General features: G+C 39.2%; 1 protein-coding gene across 1 annotated transcript in view; it reads left to right on the top strand.

Moving 5' to 3' along the window:
* The window catches only part of MIPEP (mitochondrial intermediate peptidase), a 227067-nt gene that overhangs the window by 100314 nt on the left and 103796 nt on the right, over positions 1–22957 (top strand). The window contains exons 12-15 of the mRNA XM_006083649.3: positions 4095–4248; positions 6016–6093; positions 9301–9505; positions 11665–11774. Coding sequence (XP_006083711.1) covers positions 4095–4248; positions 6016–6093; positions 9301–9505; positions 11665–11774 — 547 coding nt within the window. The remainder of the gene's footprint in view (positions 1–4094; positions 4249–6015; positions 6094–9300; positions 9506–11664; positions 11775–22957) is intronic.

Here is a 22957-nt window from a genome sequence, read left to right on the forward strand (position 1 = left end):
ACCCTTGGTATATTAATCATAGTTATTTCAAATTCTAAACCTGATAATTCTAATATTTCTGACATATCTGAATCTGGTTCTGTTGCTTGTTCTGTCTCTTTAAACTGTATTTCTATCTTTTAACGTGATTTCAAAGTCTTTGTTGAAACTTGGACATGATGTACTAGGTAAAAGAAATGGAGATAAATAGGGCTTTGGTGTGAGGTTCTATGTTTATCTGCCTAGGGCCAGCCTTGGGCAAACTACGGCCCGCAGGCCGGATCCGGCCTGTTTGAAATGAATAAAACTAAAAAAAAAAAAAGACCGTACCCTTTTATGTAATGATGTTTACTTTGAATTTATATTAGTTCACACAAACACTCCATCCATGCTTTTGTTCCGGCCCTCCGGTCCAGTTTAAGAACCCATTGTGGCCCTCGAGTCAAAAAGTTTGCCCACCCCTGGATTAGGCTGTGTTTACTTTTTGCAGTAGCTGTGGTTTGGGAAGTTAAACTTTACCTTTTCTGTTTCCTCTATTGCAGCGGTTCTCAACCTGTGGGTCGCGCCCCCTTTGGAGGTCGAACGACCCTTTCACAGGGGTCGCCTAAGACCATTGGAAAACACATATATAATTACATATTGTTTTTGTGATTAATCACTATGCTTTAATTATGTTCAATTTGTAACAATGAAATTGGGGGTCACCACAACATGAGGAACTGTATTAAAGGGTCGCGGCATTAGGAAGGTTGAGAACCACTGCTCTATTGTCTTTGGGTTTCTCTAGGGACTTATGTTTAAATATAGTCTGAGACATGCAGTTCTTTCAGTTGTATTTCCCTGTTGTGTTATAAGAGCTCTATTGATGTAGTGACTTGTGGGAGAGGAGATGCTTTCTAGTCCTATCATTAGGTCTCAGTCTGTTAGTGAGCCTGTGTCCCTTGGCTGTGACTTTTAACAAATACTTTTCAGTTCCTCTCCCTGTGTTGATGAGACAAGAAGGCTAAAAGGGGCTCTGGTTGGCTATTTCCCCACCCTCTGGTAAAAGAGTTTCTTTTGCCCTAGCCGGTTTGGCTCAGTGGATAGAGCGTTGGCCTGAGAACTGAATGGTCCCAGGTTCGATTCTAGTCAAGGGCACATGCCCCGGTTGTGAGCTCGATCCCCAGTGGGGGACTTGCAGGAGGCAGCCAGTCCATGATTCTCTCTCATCATGAATGTTTCTATCTCTTTCTCCCTCTTCCTTCCTCTCTGAAATCAATAAAAATATATACTTTTTAAAAAAAGAGTTTCTTTTTAGGGCAGGCCTTATTAAGAATAACAATGTTCTGGTGTATTTCGTAATGGATAATTTTTCCTTCCCTGGCAGGAATATGGGGGAATTTTCTTGATCTTCACTGTGAGAGCCTGGTAGGGCCCCTAAACCAAAACTCCTAAAAGTGTGGGGATTCCTCCTTAAACTAGGTCTCCCTGGAGTTTTTAACTGTCAGATTTGTGCACACTGGAGAATCGTATAACTGCCTACATGTCTTTTCAGTTTAGGGGGCTGTGATTTTTCTCTATGACCTCAGTTCTTTGCTGGACCTAGGAAGAGTTAGTGATTTTCAGTCGGTTCTACTTTTCACTTCTTGGGATGGCGTAATACTTTCAAGGCTCCTTACATGTTAAACCAGAAATCAGAGGACTCAATTATTTCCTTTTTTTAAATGCATTTCTCCCTTATTTCCATGATTTACCTTCCTTTCAGTTCTCTAACAGCTCTAATTTTTCAGTCTTCCTTCCCTCCCTTCATTTGGAAGTCCAGGGATTTGCTCTTAATCCTCTTCTCACCCACATCACCCTTCCCTGATGACCCTATCTCTTGTCTGCAGCTTTAACTCACACCTGAACGATGAGGTCTCCTCAGTCTTAGTGTCCTGAGTATTTGACATCCCATGAACACCTCAATATCAGTGTCTCCAAACTGAATTTATTTTTGTAAACCCTCCATTCTTGTCTCACAATTGCCCACACCCTCCTTTCTTCTCCCACTGACATGATACCCATCTTGCTTCTTTGTCTTCACTGCTCAGATTAAATGACTCTGCAACTCTGTCCACCCTTTTGCTCAAGCCAAAAACCTGCTTCTAGACTGTTCTTTCTTACCCTTTAAATCCAGTCATTCACACCGTCCTGATAATTTTTCACTTAAAAGAAAAACAAATTCAAATCTGCCTCCTTATCCTTGATCCCACTGCTATTGCTCTCATTCAGGCTCTTAATAGTTTACTCTGTTCTCCGTGCCTCTTCCAGTATTCCCCACAGTACTGTCAACCTCTCAGTGTTGGCATCAGATTGCTTCTCTCTTGCCTACAGAAGCAGTCTTTCATATCTCACGACCTGTAAGCAATCCATTAAGGATATGTACATAAAATATAAGAAATTGTTTAGATTTATTTTTCTGTATCTTATCTTATAAAAATGTCTTTTTTTGTTTGTTTTGGAATGAAGTAGAACAATAGCACATGCATATAATTTATAAATATATTTCTATTTAGGTTGAATACTCTTGAATACTCAAACAATATTTTATTGATAGGGTTACATAATCAAAAAGTTAAGAGACCATGGGCCTACAATATAAAATTCTAATTCCTCAGGTTGGTGTCTCAGGACTTAAGTTGTCTGGACCTCACCACTTGTGTCCAGTCTCCTCTCCTCTCGTTTCCCATTTGTTCCCTGCATTATGAACGCACATATTTATCTACCTGGTTACTATAAGTTACCTTTCATGCCTTCATATGGCTGTCACATTGTTGCTTCTCCTTGGAATTTCCTTCTTCTCTCTTATCTCATCCTTCATTCCCACCCTGCCCTGCAAAATCCTGCTTCTTAATTTTAACCCCTTCTGGAACAGGTAAAATCATCATGCTCTCTTTTGCTGCCCTGCTGTTTAGTACTTGTTCACTCATTCCTTTAACAGTGTCTATTGAGCAACTTCCCCTAACCCCTGTCTAGGCTCTGGAGACAGTATAGTCATTTCACTTCTCTGCCTCCTTCGCTGTGAGCTTCTTGGAGACAGACTCTCTTCCCATTCCTTACCTCCAACATCCCCTTGGTTTGTCGACCACCTGCATGAGTGAATCAGTGGGTGAGTAAGGACACTGGACCACTAGCATCTCTTTCAACATTGAGATTCTATTTTTATTTAAAAATTGGTCAGAAACTAAGTTGTAAATTTGTGGATCTCTATAGCCCAAATCTTATTTGTGGTGCAGTTTATGCTCACTCACTAAATCAAATCACCCATTTAGTAATAAGTCTAGGTTTGTATATTTTTATTTGTATGTATGTATGTTGTTAATCCTAGAAAGTGGAATAAAATAAGTACTTGACTATTATTCTAGAGCTATGCTTTCTGGCTGTGGTTATAAAGTTTGGCCTGACTTAATGACTCTAAAGTGAATATTTATTCCCGTGTTCTGGATGTCCTTTGGTTTATATTGCAATAGTGCATTAAAAAGTTGGTTTTAGATGAGGAATAATTAGCCTTGCTAGTATGCTCTTCTTTATTTAAGAAATAAAACTACAAAACAGATAAATTAATTGTTTATATTATAGATATTTTTCCATTAACAAATATTTTAACAGGTGTGAATTTTAAGTTCACTTCATGTGTCTCAGAATTCGTATTTGTTTAATATTTACGAAAATGTGTTACAATTTTTATATTGTAACACATTTCATAAAGTGAGGTTTACTGTTATAGCTCGAACTGGTCAGATTTTGTATATAAGTATGTATATGTATAAAATAAAAATTGTGTGTGGTATGGTTGGTTGAGATAGACAGAATGCTTAACTGAATCAGTGAAAGACTAAACCTGAAAGGAGTGAAGATTAAGGAATGGTATGTCTACCATAATTACTAATATTATTTACTACTAGTAGTAATTAGACTGCTTATCTTCTGAAGAAAACTGAGTCTGAAATGCCCTCAAAAGTTAGAAACATACCTTTATGTTTTAATCCTTTTTAAATAGCTGGTATGATTCTAAATTTTAAATGAAAAGCTCTTTGAATTTACCTTATGAAACTGAATTAAACAAAATGCTTTTGAACTTTTTTTATTTCTCTTAGGTATAATATTGAGCCCAGTTTATATTGCCCATTTTTCTCCCTTGGAGCATGCATGGAAGGCCTTAACATTTTATTTAATAAACTGTTGGGAATTGCATTGTATGCAGAGCAGCCTGCAAAAGGAGAGGTGTGGTGTGAAGATGTCCGAAAACTGGTAAGCATCCCAGTTTGTGTAAAGTTGTATTACTTTACTATTTCTTGGGTTTAATAATTGAGTTAATAGCACTTTCATCTTTAAGTTAGTTTTGCCTATTGGAGCAGATCTCACCTTAGTCCTGTTTTACAAAAAAACCTGAATGACCACTTCTGACTTAGGACACTGTATGAAAGAAACATTGTTCTCTAAAATCAGTTGCTGCTGAAAATTAATGTAAGTATATAACAGCAGAGTTAGTTCTTTGAAAAAAATATATTTAGGAATCTGCTAGGAGGTTGAGTCTTCATATGTTTGACAAATTGTAATTAAAGGAAAATCTGTCATTACTTTTTTACATTCCTGCCATGCTAAGTGTCCTTTTAGGTTCATTTCTGAACCCACTGCATTGGTCACATTTCCTTTTCTTCCAACCCCTTCCAATTTTGTAGGAGCTTAATTTGCATGAGATATGAATTTATGTCCCATGTTTTGATTTGACTTCTTTGATAATAACTTTAAGCCTAGAATCCACTCATCTCCTTTAGAGCCTACTTTGTTTGAGGCGTGAGTATTTTTATTTTTCCCTGATAAGAGTTTCAAGATTTATTGACCCATATGTTTATCACGAAGACTTTGTGTTGTTATGGTGTTTTATGTGTTGTTTATTTGCCTATCACACAGTACTCTTGTCACTATATTTCAAGAAACGAAAGCTATCTAATTGTTCCTTGGCTTGTTCTGTGAACTTGGAATCGATGTAGTGGTGTAACTGAAAGGATAGAATGAATGGGAGCACCTTATATCACTGTACTTAATTATCTAAGCATTTCTCTGTTTGTATATAATGTACTTCAAAAAATGATGGAGATTGATAAAATACAGATGTACAGTGAAAAGAAAACTGGTAACAAGAATAAAAGGATAGAGTGTAAAGGGCAAAGAAGTGTCTGCAGGATGTGAGCCCCCTGGGCAGGACTATTTGTGTTTTGTTCACTGCTGTATGCCAAATACTGTGAACAGTTCCTAGCATCCAGAAGGTGTTAATAGATGTTTGTTGAATTAATAATATATGCTTTATAGGAAGTTTTAAAGCATAAAACTTAGGTTCTCTTTGGCAGAATCCTCAAGGTGTAAAAAGACAAAGAAGGCAGGATGGAGACTAGTGGTTGAGCCTTCTTAGGTTCAGTTTTGGGTAAAGTCATAAATAATGATTTTATTGATTGTCAACTGAAACCAGAGGCTACCTTTTGTTATTTCTATGTCCAAGGGTTATAATTTGTATGAACATATATCATTACATTCTACAGTTTGAAGGAAAAATAATTTTGCTGCTAAAACTTTTGAGACAACACTTATTTCCAACTCCTTTTGGTGATTTGTGAACAATCTGAGGAGCTGTATTTGGTAGAGGTATCAGTTGAATGGCCCAAACAAGGAGGGTTTCTTCTCCTGGACAGAATTACCCAAATCAAAATCATCTGAAAGATGAAGAAAAAATAGAATCTATCTTGAAATAATATGGGATGTAGAAAGTAATAAAATATCTATATTTATAGCTGTGCATGATTTATATACAGGATGGTGCAAAAGTAAGTTTACGGTTGTTCGTATGGAAAATAACACAATAATTAATAAATAATAATACAAGAATAAGCTGTTTTGTGTACTCATAACTATAAACCTACTTCTGCCACAACCTGTATAGATTCTTGTGTTGGGGATGGTTTTCAACTTGTAGAGTTTCTGATTGACTCATTTACCACTAAATTAAATTGTTTTTTCTAGGCTGTGGTTCATGAATCTGAAGGATTATTGGGGTACATTTACTGTGATTTTTTTCAGCGAGCAGACAAGCCACATCAGGTAATGCTTTATTTATAATCTAGTCTCTCTAAAAATGATCAGCAGTTAATTTATATTAATGTGAACATATCTTTTTTGTAGTTCCCTAATATTTAAAGGGCATTAGTGATAATTACTAAATATATTAATTTGAGATTATCTGTGAATTTAAAAATAAACATTATGAAAACCATTAGATATGCCTGTATACTAGTCTGTCATTTTTATCTGTGTCATGGTAATAATGATAGTAATAATGATAGCTGATATTATATGAACCCTTCTATGTCACATCATGTTTTTGAATGTTCACCTCAACCTTTGAACTAGACACTAATATTATGAGGAAACTGAGGCCAGAGAGGTTAAGTTGGTTGCCCTGAGTCACACAGCTAGAAGTGCTAGGATTTGAACCCAAGCATTCTTACTATAGCCGCAACTCTTAACCACTTTTCAGACTTGTTAATGGACCTAGTTTAAAATTGCAGAAGATACAGAAGTCCCCCCTAATTTATGAAGGATACTTTCCAAGACCCCAGTGGATGCCTGAAACCAAATATAGTACCAAACTCTATACATACTGTGTTTTGTACATACATACCTATGATAAAGTTTAATTCATTGTAACGACTAATAATAAAATAGAACAGTTATAATAATATACTGTAATAAAACTTAAGTGAATGTAGTCTCTCTTACTCTGATAACTGATCTGATACTGAGATGACTACTAAGTGACTAATGGGTGGGTAGTGTATACAGCATGGATATGCCAGACAAGGGATGGCTCACATTCTGGGAGGGATGCAGCAGGATAGTAAACAATTTCATCATGTTACTCAGAACAGCATGAAGTTTAAAACTTATGAATGGTTTATTTCTGGAATTTTTCATTTACTATATTTGGACCATGGTTATCAGCCAATAACAGAAATGGAAAGTGAAACTGCAGGTAACGGAGAACTGATGTATCTTTATATTGGAAACCTTATCCATCACCAATTCACTTCTTTTGTGAAATATGTGAGGTTCATTCCTTTCCTTAACTGTATACTGGTATAGCAATCATTTTCAACAGTTTTAGGCAATTTGATGGGAAATGTTAAGTGTTCAGGTTATCAGCCCTGGCTGGTTTGGCTCAGCGGATGGAGCGTCGGCCTGCGGACTGAAGGGTCCCGGGTTCGATTCCGGTCAAGGGCATGTGCTGGGGTTGCAGGCGCATCCCCAGTGGGGGGTGTGCAGGAGGCAGCTGAATCGATGTTTCTCTCTCATCGATGTTTCTGGCTCTCTATTCCTCTCCCTCTCTCTTCCTCTCTGTAAAAAATCAATAAAATATATATATTTTTAAAAAAGAGTTCAGGTTATCTATAATAATAAAATTGTAATATGCTAATTAGACCGGAGAGCCAAACGACCTTCTGGACGTCCTTCCGGATGTCCTTCTGAACGAAGCCAGGGCTGCGAGGGCTGAGGCAAGCCACCACAGCTGTGAGGGCCGAGCTCCTTGCACGAATTTCATGCATTCGGCCTCTAGTAAGTTATAATAGAAATAATGGTAGCTTATATTTAAATAGTGATTCATAATTTCAAAGCATTTTAATAGATGTGAGCTTATGAAATCTAGGCAACTACTCTGGGATTTGACAAGGCAGAGATGAAGCTCGTAAAGGCAAACCAGTTTCCAAGGTGATTTGGCTGGTAGGTGAGGAAGGTGGGACCATAAACTAGGTCAGTGGTCTGCAAACCGCGGCTCGCGAGCCACATGCGGCTCTTTGGCCCCTTGAGTGTGGCTCTTCCACAAAATACCACGTGCGGGCGCGCACGTACAGTGCGATTGAAACTTCGTGGCCCATGCGCAGAAGTCGGTTATCGGCCTGGGTGAGTCTATTTTGAAGAAGTGGCGTTAGAAGTGGGGGGTGTCGGTCAGTCAGGCACGGGAGACGCAGCGCAGGGGAGGCGCTCGCGATTCATGCACAAGTTGAGCGAGCCAGTCAGTCAGCAGTCTCATTGTGCAGTGGTTAGTGCTAGTTGCGTAGCAAATCGCTCGCGGGTGACAAAAGTACCTACTCGAAGCATAAAGTTACCTGTATTTTTTAAGTATGATCAAGTTTTATTCAACGTACCTATAGTTTAACTAAGACTTAAAACTTTAAGTAAAGTTTATTAAGTTAATTTTAGGGAACATTGTGGAGTGAAAGAAGATGTAGTGTCGAGGATTGAGAAAGGTATGTTGAGATGGTTTGGACATATAGAGAGGATGAACGAAACAAGTATACAAGACGAGTGTGGATGGGAGAGTTGGAAGGGGTCGACCACAGTGGACGTACCTCAATCAGATTGAGGACGTTTTTAGCAAAGGCCAGCTTAGGAGTACCCTAATTAAGTTAATAACAATGTACCTACCTATATAGTTTAAGTTTAAAAAATTTGGCTCTCAAAAGAAATTCAATCGTTGTACTGTTGATATTTGGCTCTGTTAACTAATGAGTTTGCCGACCACTGATCTAGGTCATCAGACACTGATTCCTGTGTTCTTCCTCTTTGCTTGAATGGCTGGTAGAGAGTCTAGGTTAGTGATTAAGAACTCTGGCTGCTAGTAGTACAACTGGGTTCAGATCTGAGGTGCAGCAAACCATGACAACATTTCCAAGACTCAGTTTCAGTTTTCTGATCTGAAAGGTGAGATTCTTGCCTCATAGGGTTATTGTGAAGAATAGTGATAAAATGTTAGTGAATCTCAGCTTGTTATAGAAAATTTGCTTCAGATCCCTTGCTTTTTGCAATTTTAGAGCTTATCAATTTCAAGTGATAACGACAATTGGTATGGACAGTATCTCCTAGTTCATTGAAGGGGCTCAATAAATAATAGTGTCCCTTCCCTTAGTAGCTTCATGTCTGTCACTTCCTATTTGCTTTAATGCATGGATCTTAGCTCTGTAATGATAGCATTTCCAACATATGGTACAGCAGCTGAATACATATTTTTGGAGTGAATGAATAAATCAACATAAGCTCAGTATATTGGTGTTTTTAAAAATTTAAATTTTAACAAAAAGAGTTGAGAAAAATTTGTGTGCATAACTAAATAAATAGAATAATAATAGAGGTAAGTTAAAATTTGAACTCAGAACATATTTTGGTATAATTTTATGTTCATTAACATTAAGATTATTCTACCTTTTAGACTACCTAACACATTCTTCTAATTATGTTTTCTGATTCTTAAAGGATTGCCATTTTACAATCCGTGGAGGGAGATTAAAGGAAGATGGAGACTATCAACTTCCAGTTGTAGTTCTTATGTTGAATCTTCCCCATTCCTCAAGGAATTTACCAACTTTATTAACTCCTGGAATGATGGAAAATCTTTTTCATGAAATGGGACATGCAATGCATTCTATGCTGGGACGTACTCGTTACCAACATGTCACTGGTGAGTCACAAAGGGGACTTTTATTTAATACAATTCTTTAAAAACATTTTATTATAAATAGGAAGAAAAAAAGCTTTTTATTTAGAAAAACATCATTTAATATTGCCCTGTGGTCATTTATCAGCATATTGCCTCGTCTCCTTTCAATTGTACAACCAATCCTCTTATATTTTTTTGCTTCCTTGCTAACATTTCGCACCAAGGAATAAGTCCCAGTTGTCCATCTTTTGAGTTTGTACTATTTTATATTTTGAGCTGTTCTTTATGAAATTTAAATTTGTAGCTCTATGTGCATAAGAATAAATATATATCTCCTTAGAACCTAGCACAGAGTAAGTGAATGAATGTTGCCTCTTTGTATCCAAAATCGGTTAGAAAACATAGCAGGACATGTTGAAAAAGTATGATAAATTACTTTTTATTTTCCTTATACTTTCCCCATGTCTAAAATTATAGTTTCTCATGATGATCTGTGGCCATATTTGATGATACTGTAGACTTTCCTCTTAGCTGTCTCATCTCTAAATCTTATGCTTAGACCACCTGGTAAATTGTTCATATTCAGTTTTTATTAACTAACTTAATACACACAATATTTTGGGGGAGGAGAAGATAGAGTGGAACCTTGGTTCTCAAACTTAATTCCTTCTGGAGACTGTTCAAGTAGCAATTTGTTCGAAAACTAAATCGTTTTTTCCCATTAGAATAATGTAAATTGAATTCATCTGTTCCAGACCCACAAATGATTTCTGTTTTAACCTTTCTGTTATACAGTACATGTCTAATGTACTGTTTAACCCAGGGGTGGGCAAACTTTTTGACTCAAGGGCCACAATGGGTTCTTAAAGTGGACCGGAGGGCCGGAACAAAAGCATGGATGGAGTGTTTGTGTGAACTAATGTAAATTCAAAGTAAACATCATTACATAAAAGGGTATGGTCTTTTTTTTTTTTAGTTTTATTCATTTCAAACTGGCCGGATCCGGCCACAGGCCTTAGTTTGCCCAAGGCTGGTTTAACCTATAAGTAAACACTTCTTTTTTTAAATTTATCGTACCATCCCCCTACTAGCCTTAAGAGAATCACTTTCAGCATTGTTCCAGGGGTGTGTCAGCATACAACATCTTTGCTTGTTCGTATATCACTGCCTCCGAAATGCTGTCACTGGCTAACTGCTTTTCCTTTATCCAAATGAACAGTAGTTTTTCTACCTTTTTTAATTGCCTGTATCATTGCTTCTTTCACACATCAAGCGCTCTTTATGGCTTCTTTATGTTTTAGAATTGTGCTAATCCTCCATTTCTCCAGCAACAAAAGCATAAAAACAAAAACAAAAAAACTCACAAACAAAATATTCACAGCATAATTTCCTGAGATGGTAACAAGATAGGTTTAGAGGTAAACTGACTTGCATTCTTTCCTTTGTTTGTGGTGTGAGAGACACCTTTTGTCCTGCTGATGTATCTGCATGAAAGGGTTGTCAGGTTAAAAACCAAAGTTTGGTTTGACAACCTAGACATTTTTTCTTTGACTAACTTGGTGGAGAACCATATTGTTCCAGATGGGAGACTGACATTCCTTCGAGAAACCAGGTTTGACTGTATTTGAAAAGATTGTAGATGGGCCGAATCATAAAATGTCACCAAAAATTATTATAGGATTTGCTATTTTAAGTAATTTTGAGTTTAAAATATTGGTTTTTTTCCTTTGAGGATTGACTTTGTTACAAGAAACAATCAATGGATAAAATGCTATTTTAAAAGAAATGAAGGATGAAAATATTTGGTGGTGGAATTCAGTGAATTAAATACAAATGCTATTTTAAATGTCAGAATGTTTTAATGTGCGTTTCACGTATATTCCAGCATAGCTGAACCCAGGCTTATTTGTAGAGGGTTTGAGTCACTGCTTTATAAGGTGTTTTATCCAGCTGTGCAAATATTTTGTTTTATTTTATGTTTGATATACAGGAAAATATACAGGATTATTATAAACTTTTCTGCAAATATGTGCAATAATTTTATAGAAATAAAACATTGAAGTAATCAAAGCTTGTCATAGTTCATCAGAAGTATAAATGAAAATTTTAAAAGAATATACGAAAAGAAAGATAAATATGTTGATTTGATTCTTGCCAACTTTATTTTTTCCCCATTTTAGGGACCAGGTGCCCCACTGATTTTGCTGAGGTTCCTTCTATTCTGATGGAGTACTTTGCAAATGACTATCGAGTGGTTAACCAGTTTGCCAGACATTATCAAACAGGGCAGGTAGGGAAACTAATTTGTAATTCAGTCCTTTGAGTTGTGATTGCATTTATGACCTCCTGGATAATGTTTAATTCAATGCTTTTTCAGAGCTCTGTCACCCCTCTCAGTTCCAGAATCCTTCTACCATTTTGTTGTTGTTCTAATTAGTTTTTTCTTTTTGGGAGGTTGGGGGCTAGCCTGCAGAACCAAAATCACAGCATATAATGTATTGACAAATAGCTGCCCTTGATTATATGCCAGGTAATATACCATTTAGTCCTCGTCGCCATTTTCTGAGGAAAGCACTTTATCCTTGTTTTCCAGAGGTGGAAACTAGCTCTTTAGTAGAAGAGGCCTTCAAGCATGTCTCACTTCAAAAAAGACTTTCCTCTTTCTTCTTTCCTTCATGCTTTTGAATATTTGTTTTCTTGGTCTGAATTTTTATGATGTTTCATAAAGTGGAACTATATTGCCATATTTTCCCAGTATGCTTAGCATCTGTCTATATAGTGATAAGTCTGCAAATTATTTAATATTGACTTTTAGATTTAAATAGTGCATTGTAATCTTAAATATTTTAAAATTCTGTAAAGTAGGATTAAAATGAGAAATACCTTACAGTAAGTTAGCTGTAAGTATAACTATCAAAATTGTGCAGTTTACTGTCCACACATACTTTGGAAAATATACTCTTTCTCTCCTCTTAGTGTTACAGAGAACCGGAATAAATCAAGCAATGCTCGGAGAGTTTGGAGTCACACTTTATTATTACGCGTGGGCCCAGAGAAAAATGCCTTTCAAATTCTGGGCAAAGCTACAAGCAGAACTTCCCTTTTTATTAAAGAGCCATTCCTATGTGTGCTTAGTGGTTATCTCGCTGGTGGCCTTGAAAACAACACAGTTCTATCCAATTAAAAAATACACTTGGCATGGCATTAAGAGTATGGGCGTATCTAGTCTCTGGCCTACAAGGTCAGAAAGCTATGTTTATCTTCCTCATTATTCAAGCAGGCTAAAGCAGGCTAGAAAGCAAAGTTATTATTTTTTTAGAATAAGAGGCCGTCTAAAAAATAGCAGAGAATTCTAAACAGTAGTTTTGCAAAAGGGGTTAGCCTTCTCATTAGGACTTTGATTATAAAATACTATATTAGTGAAAGGTTAACATGGTGGTACGTGGGTAGGCTAAATAGCCATCTCACGTAAAGAAAAGTTGAATTTATTTAAGGAAAGGGGATGGGATATTCAAAGGGAAGGACTACACAGCACCCAGCCAAGGGGATATTGGGTCCATGATGGCAGCCCCCAAGAGCTGGAGTTTCATCCTTATGTGCAGTCACTGGCAGGAAGCTCTCGTAGTCGGTGGGTCTTAGGGCTGGGTTGGTGGGCATGGAATGGGGATGTGGGATGTTCCAGTTATCTATAGAAACATATGCACAGGTGACCCAGAGCGCCTCATTTGGATATACCAATACAGACGTCAAAGGGTACTTACTATTAATTAATATGGCCGAGCTTAACCAAAAACTAAGGAGAGAGAGAGAGAGACACAGGAGATAAACAATGCAAGAAATCACACAGGTTTATTTACCAGAGAGCTGATGGGTTTCAGTCCTTGGCAGGCCACCCGGAGACACTCGCTGACAGAGACACACGGAGGTCGTCTAATACGCCGCAGCAAGGAGCTCGGTCTCTTGACTCGAAGAGAGGTCTCTAGCAGTTTGGGCTCAGAGGCAGAGCAGGAATGGCAGTTTGGCAGTTTCCAAGGGGGAGGAGAGCATCCTGTCTGTGGAGGGCAGACAAGCGTCTGAACCGCAGCAGATTTGCTCTCCTTAAATCCTTGAAGCTGGGCGTCTTCAGTGTCTCCTATCGAGTGCCTTACATGGGTGCCGCCCTGTTATCTAGGTATACACTCAGGCGGGAAAGTTGTGTACATGTTCAAAGCTTATCAATCATACACACATCTTATTTTTGGAGTTGTTTACAAGTTTTGGTCTAAGAATAAAATGGGGTCTGCTTATGCTAATTTATGCTAATACAAAATGGGGTCTACTTTATGCTAACTAAACTTATTACTATAACAGGCTTCTTCAGTGTCTCATATCCGTGTGCTCCGGTGGCCTTCTGGGCTTATCAGGATATACACGCAGGGTGTTACAAGGTACTTACCAGGAGTTAACATGCTGGGAGTTGTTGGTCAGGAGTTACAAGTTATTTGTCAGGAGTTAACTTGCAGGGCGTTACAAGTTACTTATCAGGGTCTCACACACACACACACACAAATTAAGTTCCTCTTCTAAGTAAAGTTTAAAATTCACTCTAATAAAGAAATGAAATTTGATTATACTATCTTATACTCACTAAACTTATTACTGTAACATGGGATCAGGTGTTTTTAGGACAATTTTAATTCCTTATATGGTCTGATTCCTGGTGTCCAGCAAGTCTTCCTGGTCCTTGTTCTCCTGGAGTGAGAAGCTTACAAATGGCCGCTAAGAATTGCCCAATAGTCCTAACAATTAGCTAATAATTTTCCCCTCTGACTGTACCTCCCTGAATTCAGGTGTAAAATTATATTCATTTTTGAATCTTCAGCATTTAGAATCATTCCTAGCACATAAAAAGTATTAAAAGAAATTAATGAAGGAATGAATGGAAACAGAAAGAGAAGGTTCTAATCAACTTTTTTTTAAATTGGTTTTTAACTATTATTGTCAACTATAGAACAGTGGATGAATTTCTGGATAAATAATCTGAGCTAGTCTTTATCATAATCTGTTTCAGTTATTGGATGACAAAATTGAAATAGTTGTGATCTAATTAGCTACCTATCTACTGACCTGCAAAGAATTACTCTGGAAATTATTTAGACTCAGCCAATAACACAAATGCATATAAACAATCAAATAATAGTATACTCCATCCATGGCTCCACATTTTGGGATTTGGGAATGATTAGAGCAGTAGAGCATGAGGCATATTAAAGCAGAGCTACACGCACAGTGGGTATTATAAGAGGCTTCATATAGGACAGTGATTCTCAACCTTCTGGCCCTTTAAATACAGTTCCTCATGTTGTGACCCAACCATAAAATTATTTTCGTTGCTACTTCATAGCAACTGGGATTATCCATACTGCTGCATGGGCTCTTCCTTCTGGTTGGAATAACCTTGTCCTTTGCTCTGCCCTAGTTCCCCTAAGATTTAATGTAATGTTGCTACTGTTATGAATCGTAATGTAAATATCTGATATGCAGGATGGTCTTAGGCGACCCCTGTGAAAGGGTCGTTCGACCGCCAAAGGGGTCGCGACCCACAGGTTGAGAACCGCTGATATAGGAAGTGCTAGAGGAACTAGGTCTTGAAAAGATATGTAAAGAAGACAGTTTGCCAGGCAGCTCTTAGCAGCCCTCATCCATCTCATAAAAAGTATTGAGGAAACACTAAGGACATATACACTGAGTGACCAGATTATTATGACCACCTGACGTTTATAGGCAAATTAGCCATACACTGCATCATATGGGATATGGAAGCCGAAGGCCTGTTCAAACACCTTTGCTGTCTGCAGTTACCAAGATAAAACGTCTCTAATTCGCACAGGAACACAAGTATTGGACAGTCGAGCATTGGAAAAAAGTCATGTGGTCTGATGAATCACGTTTCCAGTTGCATCATGCAGATGGCAGAGTGAAAATTTGGCGGAAACAGCATGAAATCATGCACCCCACATGCATGAGTACAACCCTTCAAGCTGGTGGGAGCAGTGTTATGGTTTGAGGCATGTTTTCCTGGCATGACTTGGGCCCTTTAATTCATGTGGAACAACGTCTGAATAGCACAACATTCCTAAGTATCATTGCTGATCAAGTTCATCCTATCATGTTGATGGCGTATCCCAATGGAGATGGCTTCTTCCAACAAGACAGTGCGCCATGCCACGGTGCTCATATTGTGCAGGAGTGGTTTCAAGAACATGAGGGAGACTTTACCTTGCTTAAGTGGCCCCCACAATCACCAGATCTCAATCTAATTGAGCATTTGTGGGACGAAGTTAAAAGAGCCATCAGGCAGCTGGTCCCACAACCATCAAATCTCACAGAACTGGACAGTGCTATTCATCAGGCATGGTGTCAGATTCCTCGCATCACCTTTCAACATCTCGTGGAGTCAATGCCAAGAAGAATCACTGCAGTATTGAAGGCAAAAGGTGGCCCAACGAAGTACTGATGGGGTGGTCATAATAATCTGGCCACTCACGTTCAAATATATCCCATGTTCAAAGGCTGTTAAATCATGTTTACCCATATCTTCAGGAAAAAATCACTTCTGTCGTGGTAAACAACCTGCTTCCCTATTTATAATGGTCTGGCCCTCTAGCAACTTCAGCGCAAAATTATAGCTAATTTGCTTACAAACGTCAGGTGGTCATAATAATCTGGCCACTCAGTGTATAGGTCCTTCAGTCAGAAGATATTTGTTGAGTTTTTATTACGTACCAGGCACTGTTCTCAGCATCCAAAAATAAGTGAGACAAAATTCCAGGGCTCTCTACAGCCTTAAATCTTAGGGGAACTAGGGCAGAGCAAAGGACAAGGTTATTCCAACCAGAAGGAAGAGCCCATGCCGCAGTATGGATAATCCCAGACATTGGCAAGATGCTGGGTATGGCAGGAGCAGAAGAAGGAGGAAGGGAGGGAGAGAAAGAAAGACCCTGGAATGTTCTTGTTTTTAGAATTTGTTCTAAGTCTCAGCATACCTCTTGCCCCCACTCACCTTTTATTTTTTTTTATTTTTTATTTTTAAATATATTTTATTGATTTTTTACAGAGAGGAAGGGAGAGGGATAGAGAGTTAGAAACATCGATCAGCTGCCTCCTGCACACCTCCTACTGGGGATGTGCCTGCAACCAAGGTACATGCCCTTGACCAGAATCGAACCTGGGACCCCTGAGTCCGCAGGCTGACGCTCTATCCACTGAGCCAAACCGGTTAGGGCCCCACTCACCTTTTAATCCCAGTTCATTTATTACACCACCTTTTGTGACTGCAGTGATTTTTCTCAGCATTATTTATACTGGGCTTTGCTGTCACTTTTCCACTTGGAAGTTGTGTTTATTCCTTCTGGCCATTGGCTGTCATACAACTCTGCCCCAACTCATTTTCTTACTAGCCTTTGGCTGACAACTTCCCTGGATTCCACCTTTGAACTTGTGGCTTTGCTCAGCCCTTAGTAGGGTTTAAGTGAAGGCATGCAGACATTTAGTCAAACAATAACAAGGGCCAGAAATAAGGCACTGACAGTGTTGGCTATGAGAAGCAGAATTCACAGGCTATTTGAACCTTAATTGGAAGGACTTGGGGCTAGTTAAATAACAGGGGGAAAGGGAGATGGGGAGGAGTCCAAGATAGAGGTTCCATGAACAGAGAACTCTGGAAGAAGGCCAAGTTTGAGTTTGGGAAACACAGTTCTTTTTTTATATATATTGATGGTCATTGTTGCCCATGAAGTCATGAGTAGTACAAGTCTGAAATTCAGAGTCAAATGGTCACCAAAGATGTGTGGGAATAATTGTCGTGGAGATGATTTTTGAAGCACAGGGAAGTTAGAAATTGCCCACGAAAGAAAGTGATGTGGGAATTTGGACTGGAACACGCGGTGTGCTTCTGGGCAGGATGGCTTCCCCATGTTCTTTGTCTGTCGGAGTTGAAGAATGAAACCACTGACGGAAGAAGGTATAGCAAAGGTGGAAATTTATTGAAGAACCAGTACAGACTCCCACATGGGGAGGAGAAATAATCTCAAGGCACAGACTTCCACATGGGGAGGGGGAGAGAGTCCCACCAAGTTTCTTTTTCCCGGGGGTTTATAAAGGCTGCAGTTTTTTTGTGCCTTGATATCCCCTCTGATTGGTCGCTATTCCCCTTTGATTTGGTCACTATAGTAACTCCTGAGCTCAAAGGTCAAAACCTCACATGGGACAGGTGAAGCCCTCCTCCCTCATTGTTCTCCTATTCCCTCTGGGCTCTTCTTCCTCCCTCTTTGAATGAGGGGCTGCCTTCCCTTTATTTTGTAGCTGTGTGTATCTTTTGCTACTCCCAGTTACCTTATCTTATGGAAATGTAACTACTGCCTCTGGCAACTCCCTTGTCTTATGGAAATGTACCCTTTTGCAGCTCTGTAGCCCTGTGCTTTTTCTATGGACCCCCTTAATTTAAAAACTTCCCAAAACCTGCCTGTTTCACCCCTAAAAAATTCCTATTTCAAAAGCAAGAGGCATCCCAAGAAACCATCATCGTCACCAGGAAAAGAGTTGTCTGAGGAGCTTAGATTTTTTTTTAAATATATTTTTATTGATTTCAGAGAGGAAGGGAGAGGGAGAGAGAGATAGAAACATCAATGATGAGAGAGAATCATTGATTGGCTGCCTCCTGCAAGCCCCCCATTGAGGATGGAGCCCACAACCCAGGCATGTGCCCTTGACTGGAATTGAACCCGGGACTCTTCAGTCTGCAGGCCGACGCTCTATCCAGTAAGCCAAACCGCCTAGGGCAGAAGCTTAGATTTTTAAGAGATCTAAGCACAAGCTATGAGTAGGACACACATAGGTAAGGGTGACTGGAAAAGAGTACCACAAGCCTCTCAGAGTAATATTTCAAACAGAAAGTTACATTTTGTGCAGAAATTCACCACAATACTAAGGTCAATTTTTGAAATACCTATTTACAGAAGGATTAGGGGGTTGCAATGTGATGTGATGTTTCCAAAAAGGACAATTTCTATTTTATTACAGAATTCTTCAGTAATAAAAACCACTTTTGAACAAGATAATTTCAAGAAAATAATAAGTCTAAAATATCCTTCAAACCAGATGAGACAGTAAGAAAGGAGTAAAATTACTTTGAATTAATTCAAGTTCCAGACTCAGAAGACATACCCAGTAAGCTAATGGGACTTGCAGACAGTCTATAAATAATTTAAAATAATTTTGTGATTCATTGGAGAATGGAAAAAGTGCCAGGAGGCAATAGATGTGTAATGCCTAGAGTTTCACAAGGGGCTTGCCTCTTCTTGTCACTAATTAAGATAACAAGTCTCTTGATGTTTTCATTTTAAGGGCAATTCTAGCCTTAAGGACAAGGAGCTAATTCCCTGAAATTCAAGTCTTTGTAAACAAGTTACATTAAAGCCCATACAAAGAATAATAGGATTGCATTTTTATGCTTCATTTCCTATCCTGCTACATATCAAGAAAGGTTTTCGTTTTTTGTTTTTTTTAACCATCCTGTGGTATATTCCAGAGTTTTCAGAGTAAGGAGAATAATTGGTGACTTATTAACAGCTACAAGTATTTTATCTGAACTAGAGCATAGCATAGCCAATGAATTCCTGTGGTGAAAGAATTAGAAGTATGCTTGTCAGATTTGCAGGTGTCCTACAGCTGTCAGAGATAACAAATACCAGAGGTGTTCATTTGAGATTCAAAACTGTCTTAAGCTACAACATCAAAGCTGAAACAGAATTTATTGTAAATTAATCTTAAAATCAATACCACAAATATAGAAGGAGTAGTGCATGTGAAAAAATCCCAGGTTTTTAGACGTAACAAACTTAACATGAATCAACAGTCTGATAGAGTTTCCCACAAATCCCAGTCAGTCCTTAGGCTGCATTAGGGGACCTGTGGTGTCTAAGAAACTAAAGGTTATTATCTCTTTTCTCAGTGCTTATTGGTTCCAGCCTTCAGCCTAACCCCTGTTAACCAAAAAAGAGGTTCAGGCTGTAATAAAGTACAAAAGGCATTTATCTTAGCAAAATGATTGCAATCTGGGAGATGCATATTAAGGTACCAATCCAAACTACACTGGGTAAAGACAGAGAGGTAGTGCTTATAAAGACCAAAACCACAAGTGTAATGATTTCATGCAAATGAAGGATTGCTGGCAAGGATAACAGGGATTGGTTACTTCTATTATGCAAATGAGGTGGTCAAAACTGCTAGGAGGAGGTCAAGGCCCTGTAGCAGTTGTTCTAGGATGTTAATGACTCAGCCTTGAGCAGTGTTTGCAACAGATTAGCAACTTTCTAGCAGCTCTGAGAACTGAGGCATAAAATGTGCATAAGCTCCACTTCCTTAATAGCCTCCTGACTCTATTTTAAGTAACTATCTTAGAAATATGCTTATTCCATTTTATTTTTCCCTATTAACACCCCTTTCCAGTTGCTCCCAGTATGCATAAAATTACTTGTTATCCTACACTTCTGGAAATGTAATCCTTGTCCTCCCAACATTCTAAGATGCAACTAAAAAGTTGTGGTAAAATACATCTCTCATAAAATTTACCATCTTAACCACTTTTGTATATCTCCACTGGTATTAAGTGCATTCTTATTGTGCTCCCATCACCACCATTTATCCACAGAACTCTTTTCATCTTGCAAAACTGAAACTCTGTTTCTGTTAAATATTAATGCCCCATTTGCCCCCTTTCCCAGCCCCTGGCAACCACCTTTATATTTTCTTTCTCTGAATTTGATTACTCTAGGTACATTGCATAAGTGGAATTATACAGTATTAGTCCTTTGTGACTGGGTTATTTCACTTAGCATCATGTGTTTAAGGTTGACCACTGTTATAACGTGTTAGAATTTCCTTTTTATGCCAAAACCGGTTTGGCTCAGTGGATAGAGCGTCGGCCTGCGGACTGAGAGGTCCCAGGTTCGATTCCGGTCAAGGGCATGTACCTGAGTTGCGGGCATATCCCCGGTGGAGGATGTGCAGGAGGCGGCTGGTCGATGTTTCTCTCTCATCGATGTTTCTGACTCTCTGTCTCTCTCCCTTCCTCTCTGTGGAAAATCAATAAAATATATTAAAAAAAAAAGAATTTCCTTGTTAAAGCTAAACAATATTCCATTGTATGTGTATACCACATTGTGTTATCCACTCATCTGTTGATAGACACCTCTTGGCTCTTGTGCATAATACTATGAACATAGTTGTACAAATATCTGTTGGAGTCCATGCTTTCAATGCTTTTGCCTGTATACTCAGAAGTGGGATTGCTAGATCATATAGTAATCCTATTTTAATTTTTTTGAGCAGGCACCATACTGTTCTCCATAGTGGCTACATCATTTTAATTCCTACAACCTCACCAACATTTGTTATTTTCTGATCTTTTTTTTATTGTAGCCATCATAATGGTTGTTGTTATGCCCAGATTTCAGGATCCCCAAAAGACCACACCAGGGAGCCAGCCGAGTCCGATGCAAAAGCAGAGAGTCTTTTATTATCACAGACCCAGGTCTGGCTCCCCTACCCTCCTTACTGACACAGCAGCAGGTGGCAGAGAGAGACCTAGCCCGGCATGAAGAGGAGTTTTATAGGGGGGTGGAGTCAGGGTAGGAGAGGGGACTGTGGGCCCTGCCGATTGGCCAGGTGCAAGTCGGTGTCTCGTTACACAGGATGTGGTCATCTCTATGGCATGCACTTCCCTTGATTGTCATTGGTTAGTTTAAAGAAATCCTGGGCGTGGCTAGCAGAGGCTTGGGCTTCCGGGAAGAAGGTAGCACATGGCTGCTGCCCCAACATGGAGGATACGGGGCAAGATGGAGGGCATAGCCCCTCACCCTTTCAGTTGTGAGGTGGTGGTGTATCTCATGGTGATTTCGATTTTCTAATTGCCTAATGACTAGAGATGTTGAGCATCTCTTTATGTACTTGTTGGCCATTTATATATCTTTTTTAAAGAAATGTCAGTTCAGCCCTGGCTGTGTGGCTCAGTTGGTTGAAGCATCTTCCTGTATAACAAAAGGTTGCAGGTTCATTCTGTGGTTGTTAGGGTCACCAAAGGAGGAATGCATGAGGCCAAAAGGGGTAAAGAATTATTGTTACATCTGCTAGCAGAAGGGAAGGACGAAGGCTGGGACGTAGGGGATCTCTGATGATTTCCCATTGCAGTGACAGAAATGTTTAAATCCTTAAGAATATTAAAAATAGGAAGTTCCATTCTCGGGCCAGTGTGAATCATTGTCTAATTTATAATTGTGGATAAGGTGCTTTGGCCAGATCTCCATGGAAAGGACAAAGACATCCCAGAGGAGTGGGTTTTTGTGGGGGTTTTTTTGGTGTTTTTTGTTTTTTTTGTTTTGTTTTGTTTTTGGTGGGGACAGAAAAAGAATTCTCCATAGTGTAAATTAGAAAGAGTAGGTAAGCAACAAAGGGAGACCTGGGGAGCAAGACTTAGAGGGAGGGCATACCCCACCAATTAGTCACGCTCCTGAGGCTGGCGTGTCCTGCGACGTGGAAGACTGGGACTTGATCCCGGGCAGAGCCGGACTGGAGAGGATTTCTGGCCTAGCACTAGGTATTTTGTCTGAGACAGCAAATCAGAAATCCGGAGGCTGATCCAGTTACTACTTACTGGAGATGAAATGAGCTGGTGTTGAGTGTAGGGTCAGCAATGGAAAGGAGAGGTCCCCGATGCAGCATCCTCCTTGGCTGGTTTGGGAGGGCCCGTAAGGGACCTGGCCTAATGGAGGCCGGCAATCATGTCACCTGAGTAGGATTCAGAAGTAAGCCCAGGAGAGCTGCCGCTGCCTACTGCTCTCTGAGTAGCAAACTCGGGGTGACTGGAGCCGGGATGATGGCTCCCCTTCCCCCTTGGAACCCTCCTGGGTTTCGGCACCAAATGTTAGGGACGCCGAAGGAGGAATGCATGAGGCCAAAAGGGGTAAAGAATTATTTATTGTTACATCTGCTAGCAGAAGGGCTGAGGCCAAAATGGTATCAGCAGGGCAGAGTAGGAAGAGCGGGATATTTATGTCTCTTGTAAAGGTCAGTCAGAGTAACCAGTGGGACCAGGTGCAGGTGGGGGCAGGTGTAAGCCCTCACTGGAAACTGGGTGAGGCCGTTTACTGAAGCTGAAGGTCCAAGGCCGTTAATCATGAAACCTACAATGAGAATAACAGGAAAATCAGGGGAGGGGCAAGAGCCCCAAGCAGAGCATAATGGAGTGCAAGAACGTGCCTAACAGTGATCCATTAAAATAGTAGAGACATTTCCTTTAAAATAAAAATAAAGGCAAATAATGCCCATATCACAGCTTCTGTTCACCTGTTCTAGAGGTTCTAGTAAGTTGAGTAGGGCAAGAAAAAATAAATCAAAAGACTATATAAATTGAAAAGGAAAAATGAAACTGTCATT

The sequence above is a fragment of the Myotis lucifugus genome, unplaced genomic scaffold (genome assembly GCF_000147115.1).
Source record: "Myotis lucifugus unplaced genomic scaffold, Myoluc2.0 scaffold_7, whole genome shotgun sequence".
Taxonomy (NCBI): Eukaryota; Metazoa; Chordata; class Mammalia; order Chiroptera; family Vespertilionidae; genus Myotis; species Myotis lucifugus.